At 30.9% G+C, this 11,072-nt stretch overlaps 1 protein-coding gene across 1 annotated transcript; it reads right to left on the bottom strand.

Moving 5' to 3' along the window:
- Positions 1 to 409: 409 nt before the first annotated feature.
- On the bottom strand, positions 410 to 9,785 carry LOC127720319 (cilia- and flagella-associated protein 107-like). Its single transcript, XM_052226893.1, has 3 exons — positions 9,618 to 9,785; positions 6,434 to 6,722; positions 410 to 3,864 (listed from the first exon to the last, which is right to left on the bottom strand). Exons 1-3 carry the CDS (start codon positions 9,720 to 9,722, stop codon positions 3,590 to 3,592), a joined length of 669 nt encoding a protein of 222 aa, XP_052082853.1. The 5' UTR covers positions 9,723 to 9,785; the 3' UTR covers positions 410 to 3,589.
- Between the last annotated feature and the right edge of the window lie 1,287 nt (positions 9,786 to 11,072).

Below are 11,072 nucleotides of genomic sequence, written 5' to 3'. Positions count from 1 at the left end.
CAGAGATATGACTCACCTGTTGTCAGAAAAAGAAATCTGATGGACAGCAAAGTTGCTGGACCATGACCTAAGGGGTTTTTAAAAAAGTCATCAAACTGATATGTACTGATAGAAATGCAACTTTATAGAAAATATCATTGATCTATCACAAGAAGTTCCTATCAAACTAACTTAAGCAGAAAACTTAACATTTAAAATTGGTATTTAATTCAAAGTCACTGGACCATGACCTTGGGGACAGGGCATTGAAATAGTCATCAAACTGAGATGTACTGATAGTAATGCAACTTTATAGAAAATATCATTGATCTATAACAAGTAGTTCCCATCGAACAGAAAAGCAACACCTATGTCTCGCCTTTCTTGACTTTCCTTGCTGGTGAGACAAAAATCAAGGAACAAAACAATATACTTTATCACAATTTTTATTGAAGTATCACAGAGTGCTAATGTAAATATGATCATAAAATTCTCAAACTTAACAACACACAGCTTCTAAAAAGTTCTAAAAACATGAAATCTTTCTAACATACAAAAGTATCAATTCAGCATTCTGTACAGCTAAATAGGAAAAATACTGTATTTCAGACCATTTATAACAGAAATGTACACTGACCAATAATTTGAAAAAAGAACCAGTTCTGTCTTGCAGACTATCAAACTTCGCAACAATCGTAGCTCATTTAAAATTGGAAAATCTTTCTACCAATTAAAGTTAGAATTCTGAATTTTGTATAGTTAAATAGTGATAAATGCTAAATATCAATCCATTTATAAAATAAAATTGGGATTGAATATTTTTTTTAAAAAGAGCCATTTTTTTTGGCTGACTTTTTAACAAAAATTATCTTAAATTCAACAGCAAATACAAAATCTTAGAAAAAACTTTAAAAATACTGGTTTTCTATATATGTATACACTTCATTGAACATCAAAGTGTTCCAATTGAGAATGATTGATGTTAACTTGTGAATTTAAAGCAATGATTATAGGCTATAAGGTAATATTCAGTAAGGCAAGTATAATAATGATTATAACATAGCATATGTGTAGTTACAATTAATATGATGTTAGCTCTGTTGGTGAGCAATATCTAATATGAAGAGTTGTCTCCACTTAGTACAACATATTTTTGGAAGAATTAAACTACCCTCAAGAGTTTTTAAAAACTTTACTTCAGTTTCTTTCTTTTCTTTTAATACTTTAAGTAAAGCATGTGATTTTAATTTTTAAACCTTTTCTAAAAAAAGTTATTTATAAACTGTGTTATATACTGAGCAAAATTTTAATACTTATTTATTGTGATATATATATATAATTCAAGATTTAGACCTCCAAACAAACAAATAAAGTTGGAATACTTAGTTTATAATACTGATAATGAAAATGTATATATAAATATATGCATATATATAAAATTGAGCAAAAAAGAGAAGATAACTATGAAAACAGCAACAAGCATAACAAAAAAGTGTAAAGATAAAAAAAAAACACACACCTATATTGTTGGTGCAATAATACTTTATAATAAATACTATACAATCAATCTATCTTAATTCCACATCTATGGGTGGTACAACATTCTTTTACAGACACATTCTACTTGAGAATGTCCTATAATTCATCTGTTAAAACAACCTATATTTCAAGTCATGGTCTTAAGTGCAAAAAGGTAACAATAATGGTAATATTTAAAAATATTCCATTAAAATATTTTTTCACAGGTGAAACAAAATATTTGTTTAAATAATGCTCAAGCTCACTCTCTTATCAAAGTTTTGTAGATTTTTTTTTAAATTATGACATTATATTACAATAAGACTTCCATTTATAGGTATTTTGTATTATTTTCTAGGGTATTGTCCCAAACTTTTTTTTTCATAAAATACATTTTGTATTTGTGATACATTTTTCATATAGCTTAATTTTGAATTGCATTGAATATGTGATAAAAAAAATTTAAGACTCACAAACAGAAAATGATTGCACTCAGATTTACACACAAATAGAAAACTTAAAAAAGATATTTATGTATCAACAATAATTAAATTCAAATTATCAAATGAAACATTGTTAATTTTTCTGTCCCAAATCTCAAAAAAAAAATAATTCAAAATTACTCCCATTAAATAATATGCAGAGAGCATCAAAATAGTTGTCATGGTTGAATGATGATAATCAAGTTACATATAAAATCTAAAATTCATAATTTTAATTTTCAATATCAAAATATTTTCTCAAAACAGATTTCCCTTGGTATAACACTAGTTGGATATTAAATGCAGGAAGCTAGGACTTAGCATATAATATATTTTTCATTAGAAAAAAACAATGAAAAACAAAAAATACATACATCATACGAATAAACTATATATACATTATAAGAAGAGATAAATATACACGCTAATGACCCAACAATGAATAATTGGTCTTTCATAACAGTTTACAATCCATCCATGAAGTATAACATATGTAGTAATATTGAAAATGAACACACTAATGCATATTCTAAGTACATGATAACAAAAAAACAACCTTTTAAAAAAAAAGAAAATGATAATCTAAAGTAATTACTATAATGCCATTTTTAAAGAGTTATTCCATTTAAATGGATGTGAGAGGTAGGGACTTCCAAAATCCTTACAAGTACAACTAACATACTTTGGGTAATTTTAAATACATCTATAAATGGTCATAAAATCATAAATGGCAGATAACCCATTTCCAAAAATAAAACTTCCTTTCCTACCCTCCCATTCTAATGGAATAGCCCTAAAGAAATTAGATCTTAGAAAAGTTTATTGTTTTCCCCTGTACATAAAGTAAAAATTTAGGGATGTTGACAGTTTCAATCTTTTCCATATTTTTTTAACTCCTTTAAGGTATACTGGTAGATTTCATTTTTATAACCAACTACTAATCCATATTTTATAAATATAAAAGAAAATGTTTCATATAAAAGAGATATACCATAAAAACATAATAAACAATTTCTAATATTAAACTTTACAAAGACTAGAAATGCAATATTTTGATTATATAAAAGCAGTTATAAAGTATAAACTTGTAATTCGCCTTTTCAGAAACTAATGTATATAAGGTAATATTTTCAACAGTGTACACCAATACGATTTGATCAGTAACAACGTTCTACTAAACAGTGGCTATTCAGCCAATGATTTAACATTATTTTCATCTTGGTGTACAAATTATGAAATTTCCAACAATACTTTTAAATCTGAAAAAATGAATTCAAATACTAGTATATAAGTTATAATTTAGAAAGCACTGAATGATCAAACTGGAAATTAGAAGAAAAAAATAATGGAATTATCTCCCCTTATTAAGATAAACATAGGGGATATATCATAATGATGTTTCAAATCTTTGAATAACAATATAATAAATAATATAAAAATATCACATATTTTTGTATGAATGTACATAATTTTCTTAACTAATATTGAAATAAATACCATAAAAATGGATTCTATGAATGTACATAATTTTGTTCACTAATATTGAAACGAATACCATATAAATGGGTTCTTCAAGTTTAAATTAATATCTATAATTATACTAAAAGAATTTAGGAGGTAACTGGAGTAATTTCGGGTAGTCTTTCCGGCGACTTGAAGGAGGTACCGCCACGTAACTTCAAATCTTTGTTTACACTGTTGTATGGGTGGAGAGACGTGGATTGTGCTTTAGGTATTGCATATCTAACGGATGTAAATGCTTCTCCTGACGGTTTGATGAATGAATTCTGGTATGTGGATAAGAAATCTCCCTTTGTTTCATCAGCAATCTGATCTGCCCATTTTTGCTTCATGGTATCTAATAAACCATAGTTTGTAGGTTTACCTAAAAAGAAATAATGATTTGTTATTGGTTTACAAACATACAAATTTGGGCTATTCCATTTCAATTGATGTGGGAGGGCAGGAAAGGAATCCCAAAATATTTTGCAAACATCAATAGTTAAAAGTATTAATATAAAAATAATGAGATGTGGTAGCGTTGCCAATGAGTCTATTACCCACCACAGACCAAATCGGGGATTGAAGTTAAAATTTTGGCATGGTAGTCCACAGCTTAAATTTTGGTAGCCGATATATATAGTTCTATACAAGAAAAACAGAAATTTTAGTAGCCCACACCAAATTTTAGGGGCCATTGGCGAGTGGGCCCCTGCTAATTTCAAACCCTGCTTGAAATGCTGTGGATGTAAACAACTATAGGTCACCATACAACGAATAACATATTGTAATTTCCTGTACTTTCATATACCAAAAAAAGTTACACGTACATGTATGAAAAGTAAAAGAATTCAAGTCATTTAAACCTTTTAATAGATCTATATATTTCTGTCTCTTTCTTAAACAGGGAGAAGTGGACCATGTCACATAAAACTGGTATATGTTTTACCTTTCTCTGCCTCATTTAGGATTTTTAAAAGTATAATATTGAAATAATATTTAATATTATTAATCGAATATTTTAAAGGATTTGTTATTCGCTAAAACTTGATCACATATACATTTGTATTTACTCAGTTTGCACGCGTTTAGCTTTTCGTAGGTCAAAAACACAGGGCATACAGCATATTACTAAAAATACATTCTAGAAATCCCCAATTTTACATTGTTCACGCAATAGTTGTTGATTAATAATATAACAATTATAGCCTTTGGTTGAGGTCAATACGATGTTATATCGACCTAGAGAACCATATCGACCTCAGACTTCGTCCTCAGTCAATATGCTTCTCTTAGGTCGATATAACCTTGTATCGACCTCATACAAAGGCTATAATTGTATAATATACATTTACAAAAGAATGTATATACACTTTACAATAAAGTACTAAAACTGAAATGTGAAAAAAATGTCACTGAACAAAATTTAAAAGCATCATACACATTTATCGCACCGTGGGTAAATTATTACGTTGTGATTGGTTTAACGCCGTCACGTGGTGACCCCCTATGGATCCGTAGGGGGTTAGTAAATTTCATAGTGGGTTCATGACGTCACGGCTACTGTTAATGGTGACGTCATCTATTGATGTTTTTGTATTTCATTGTTTATTTTTCTACAAAACGCTGCAGAAAAAGTATCGCATGCGATAAATTCGTTATACGGTTCACTACTGACCCCCTACAGACCATAGAGGGTGAATAAAATCCATAGGGGATTCGGCCTTCGGCCTCACCCCCTATGGATTTTATTCACCCTCTATGGTCTGTAGGGGGTCAGTAGCGAACCATATAACTTATAGTATTATGTACATTCAATCAAATTGATAACATTTTTACTTAGTAACTATTCATGGTTTCATGACAGAACATGAATTTAATGTGTATCCAATACAAGTTCTAATTAGTCCTTTTGTGACTATCTACATGTAACCAAGTAACTACAACAAATATCATCAATGCGGATTATAGTCTAATTACAATTAATCTTTCTTAATCAGGTCAATTACTGAAATAATGTTTGTATCAATCATTAATCACCATATTGAGGAAATAAAAATAAACACAGATGTTGCTCAATTTAAACAATAATATATATTGCTGATACCATAAAATGTCCCAAAAATTTGTTTAACTACTGTTGATTCATTACTAGCTGTAGGATCAAACTATTATATTAACTTTCTCGGGTTGAGGTTATAAATACTGAAAGGAAAATATACATGTCCTATAGGTCTGTATGCTGAATTTGTGTTTAAACCAAACAAAATCAAGTATTCATGAAATTGAAAATACAATTTGCCTCAATCCACAAATGATTGGCAGGGTTCTCACTAAGGCGAGTCCATGACTGAGTCCATGAGTCATGGACTCATGAAAATCTGTTTGGACTCACCATTTTCAAAACTGGTGAGTCCAAAAATGCATCAAGATTGTAAATTGTTGCATCACCTGAGCCCTGATATCATCATTTTATTAAGTTTATAGCATCAATTTAAAAATCAATCTAAATGTGATGTCATTTCCTTGCTGTATTTTGTCATGGAGGCTGAAATGGTAAATTAAATTCTTATAAATAGCAATAAAAATTCTTCTTTTCACTGTTGGACTCACCATGGCCAAAAATAGTGAGTCCCTGGACTCGCCAACATAAATCCTTAGTGAGAACCCTGAATTGGTACTTGCACGGTAAAGGAATAATCATTTTGTAAACCACTTTCTCACAATTATTTTGATTGTCTTTACAACAACTTGTACATGTGGAAAAAGAAACTTCTGAAAAGTTTAGTTCTGCAAATGTACATGGACATGCATATACAAATGTATGTATATGATCATACAAAAAGTCAAATATATACATACATGTTTAAACCACAAATCACATTTTTCCTCAATCCACAAAAAAAAATGAATCCACAGGATAAGAATTCTATTCAATTGATGTTTTATTTTACCTTGTAAGGGAAAGTCTGACTTTTCTGGAGCCCATGCCAACTGGTGACCATTCCAGTCACGGAGGTCAGGTAATGTATTGTCCTTCCATCTTCCATTAAAGTTCTCATCATACCAGGAAACCATATTATTGGAGTATCGGTTGCCATGGTGATGGAAGAGAGCTTCTGGTCCTATTCCATCATTTTTCATCAAAGCTTTCCTCCTAACAAGCACATCTGGTCTATGTCCAGCAAAATTTCTGAAGTCAGTTCTGTGTGTGCTGTTGTGTTTTTGGTCACCTCTTAAAAACTGAATTGATAAAAGAAAATATGCATGGTTGAATACCATTTTTTTTTCTTTATTAAACTATAGACAATAATTTTTTTAACTTTCACTTTTTATAAAATATTTTTTTTAAAGTTTTTATTTTCAAACTTTTATATTAATCTATATGGAAAAATATCTAAAAATGAGAACAAAAGGAAAATGTCAGTATATGAAAAAGAAGTTTGAATCATAATTAAAGCTGTATAATATTTCAAAAGATAATATGGGCATTAAATGGAGTTTCCTATTATGACACTGTCTCTTCATTGACTCATATTCACAGTGATAAAAAAAAAGCAGGCTGTTTCTAACCAGGTCCAATTTAGATCACAAATTTGCATTAAAAACAAAACTTTGTACATCATTCTGGTGGAGAGTTGTCTCATTGGCAATCATACCACATTTTCTTTTTCCATTGGCGGATCCAGGGACGGTTTCTGGGGGTTGGACCCCCCCTTTTCTTTATGGTCGATGCTTTTGAATGGGGACATATGGTTGGAACCACCCCTTTATCTTGGGGTGGAACCTCCCTTTTTAAAATGGCTGCATCTGCCCCTGTTTTCTATAGCAAAAGTTGTGGCCATGCATTTGTTTGCATTTTCTATAAATGTTTGTCTGATATTTCTTATATGACAATGATTGCAGGAAATATTTAATTTGCCAGTTCTTTGAGGTAAATTAGGGGACGACCATTTGATATTCTGGGGGGGGCCAGGAGGATTTTGAAAATAAATAACTGAGCCTTGATAATCACAAAAATAAATGGTTTGTTCTGTGGTAGTTTGAAAATAAATTACCTGACTTGCAATGTATTGAAAATAAATAACTCAGCAGGTCTAATCGAAAGTATGAGATGGCACCAGATTCTTCATAAATTCATCTTTTTTCCAAAAAAAATCGGGAAACACTTCCCATATCTTTTAATAATAAAAGTATAAATATTATTTAAATATACTTGAAATGTCAGAAAATTGGTTTCATTTAACTTGAGGTTAATTGTCTCAGGAACACTTACCTCACTTTTATTAAATCAGGGCCGTAACTACATTGAGACAAATGCCTCATGTAGGAAATTTCAAAACCAAACGCTTGTCTCCATATCAAATGGTGTTCACCGTGAGTGCCTTGTAAGAAGCAAGTTCTGTTCTCCCTCAGACGTAGCCCCTGATTTTTCGGGATCAATGTTTCTTATTTATTTGTCTTTTGTTCATTGATTGCCCTTCTGTATTCTGTTAGTGTTGCATTCATTTTGTAATTTAGTAATTTTATTATTAACTTGATCATGAGTTTAAAAAAACACAGCAGCCACAGACTTAACTATGTGAATTACATTTTTGCTTTATCATGCATATTTGTCTTTTGATGTTGTCCCTAGAAACTTAAGTCTTACAATGAATCTATAACGTGATTTTGCTTTGAGACCAAAATATTGTCAAAAAATTACAGAACTTGCATTTTCAGTTTAAGAATGGGTCTGGGGAACACCCAGAAAGCATGATTTTGCATCATTTGTTCTATAGCTTCTTGGGCCTTCAGCAGTTCAAAAACCCTTCAAAAAAAATTTTGCCTCGCTCCGCTCGGCGAAACATGTTTGCCAATACTTTTAAAAGAGCCTTAGTTACAACCCAACTTTAATACTGTGTATGTATGCAATACATGTATATGCATTGGGGAATATAGAAGATTCATTTCTGCAGAGGATAATAATTAATTCTGATTAAATGGTACATAATGACTTGACTATACATGTATTATCTATAATAAACAAATAATTTAAACATTGTATGTTTTTGAATATTATAAATATAGTTGTGAAAATAAATAATAAGTCCCTTGCTTTAATGAAAATGAAAAATCTTGCTTCAATAGTGCAGAAAATAGATAATCTGTCCTCTTAGTTTACAAAAATAAATAACCGATCCAAAACAAATCCTCCTGGCCCCCCCAGAATATCAAATGGTCGTCCCCTTATAAGGTTCCAATCACAGACAATTATCACTCATTAACTCATGTGCAGTGAGCAAACTTGGATCTTATCTTATATTAGAAAATCCACACTATGTTAGAAAATCGTTGCAAAATCTTTTAGAAAGGTCTCGATGCAATCGAAGCACAAGAAATATCAGAGATTATGAGCTGGTTTACAGTACTGATATGTTTGATTCTTGTGCAGGATATCACCAAAATTCTCATAGGATTTTGATAAACATTGTTTACATTTACTGAAGGCAACTTTCATCACGTTTTAATGAAGTAACAAACTTATTTTACTGAAAGTTAGAATGATTTGATGTACGCTCTTGAGTACAGGAAGCGTGATAACAAGTTGTCTCTTTATGAAATAACATGCAACAAACTGTAAAGTCAAAGCTTTAACCTCTTTTCTAAAGAAAATAACTCGTTTTTTCTTTGAATTTCTTTACTTTTAAATGAAAAATTGATGTTTCATCGACTTGGTAAAATTGAAAATTGCAGATGACGAAAGCGAGTATGGCGAACAACAGGGCGACTTGATATCGCTTTTGAGTGTCAGGCAAAGCAAAGTGAGGGATGGGAAAGCGAATTTATTGCCCCCATTGCCTGCTAGTGTGAGTCCTGAAACAAGAAGGGAAATTTATAAAAACACACTGCAAAGTGCAAAAAGGTATTTTTTGTACAATGTCAAAAGGCTGAAAAGGTTAAGTTTGCTTATTCCAAAAAAAGGGATAAGGGTCATTAAAACAGCCTTGTTGATGTTTCAAATTATCATAATTATTTTGAACAAAATCATGATATCAATATCAATGAATGACAATGTTATTTAATTCGAATTGTAATGCCACTAATGGTTGATTGAGCTCCTGAACGTGAAAGCTAAATTTGCAAGGGTTTACTCACTGTATATCTGTCCTCTCCCCAGTTTCCGATCAATACTCCGGGGGCAAACTTCTGTTCGATCCTCCATCCTGGCATACCCCATTTCATTGGGTCTCCCTGTGCCATCTTTCCAAATAATGATAACGAAAACCACGAAAATTATTCAGTCCTGTTCACAGAGCCTAACAACACCCCAAATAAACTTTTAAATTAGTCCGCGTTTCAGTTCTAAACCTTTTCTTTCTTTTAATGCGATAATTATTATATATTGAATTATCGATTTTTGTATATAATATTTTAATTTATGGTATTTTATTCATACTAATGAAATATTATACTGTTCATTTTAAGAACGACATATTAATAGGGCGGAATATATTTTTGGTGTAGATGTTAGTTGCTATGAGGAAACATAGTTTTCGGTTCTAAACGGATTAGCATCAAAACTACGTACTTCCATTTCCTGGACAATGATGTGAAAATTAGTACAATGGTATTTTTTTTATTACAATATTTATAATATCTACTAAAAAAATCATAAAAATAATTAATATATGGAATATAACATGAATTAATTATGTGAATACCAAAATGTCAGTTCAGTATACGCCGGGATGAGATAAGGTAAAAATTATATCGTTACAGTAACGCATAATGAATCATTAAATACATGCAACTTGATTTCGTTTCTTTATTATTTAATTTTTATACCGTTTTTTTTTGCCCATTAATCCCTATTCATTATATTTTAGCGACCCATTATTCTCTAACTTTCAGTTTTGTTTTGTCTATTAGTCTCTTTTTTGTACTCTTTAATCTGCACTTTTAGTGTCCACAGGAACATATATATTGTTCCCAGGTGTCCATTATTAACTATTCTGTAAAGCCAGAGACATATATACACATGTATATATGTCTCTGGTAAAGCCTATCCAGACCCTCGGCTATGATTTAGAAAATTTACCAGCAATCCAGATTGTTTTTAATATTTTGAATAAATACATATCAATAATATTGAGAATGGAAATGGGGTATATGTCAAAGAGACAACAACCCGACCAAAACTGAGCAGACAACAGCCGAAGGCCACCAATGGGCACGGTCTTCAACGCAGCGAGAAAATCCCGCACCCGGAGGTGGTCCTCAGCTGGCCCCTAAATAAAATTGTGTACTAGTTCAGTGAAACTTGATGGATGTCACACTAAACTCCAAAACATATAAATGAACTAAAAAACATACAAGACTAACAAAGGCCAGAGGCTACAGTTGTGGTAAAGTATTTGAAATCTTGTTGTTTATTATTTAGTTATAATTTTTATCATATTTTCTCAACAGATTCACATTTTTGTATATCAATTCCTATACATTTCCAGGGAAAATTCCATAGACAAAATTCAGCAAAGGCGGATTTCAGGGGCCCGGGCCCCCCTTTTGTGGAAAAAATTTTGTTGATTATATAGGGAATCACTGAAGCAT

This window comes from Mytilus californianus, unplaced genomic scaffold, assembly GCF_021869535.1.
Source record: "Mytilus californianus isolate M0D057914Y unplaced genomic scaffold, xbMytCali1.0.p SCAF_11, whole genome shotgun sequence".
Classification (NCBI taxonomy): domain Eukaryota; kingdom Metazoa; phylum Mollusca; class Bivalvia; order Mytilida; family Mytilidae; genus Mytilus; species Mytilus californianus.
Note: the sequence above shows the minus strand (reverse complement) of the source record. Positions and strands in the feature narration are given on the sequence as shown.

Excerpts from the sequence above, each read along its gene's own strand:
- LOC127720319 (XM_052226893.1), bottom strand. The coding sequence starts at position 9,722 with ATGGCACAGGGAGACCCAATGAAATGGGGTATGCCAGGATGGAGGATC. Across the intron at positions 6,723-9,617 it reads GGGGAGAGGACAGATATACA|TTTTTAAGAGGTGACCAAAA; the intron begins GTGAGTAAACCC and ends TTATCAATTCAG. Across the intron at positions 3,865-6,433 it reads GTCAGACTTTCCCTTACAAG|GTAAACCTACAAACTATGGT; the intron begins GTAAAATAAAAC and ends ATTTCTTTTTAG.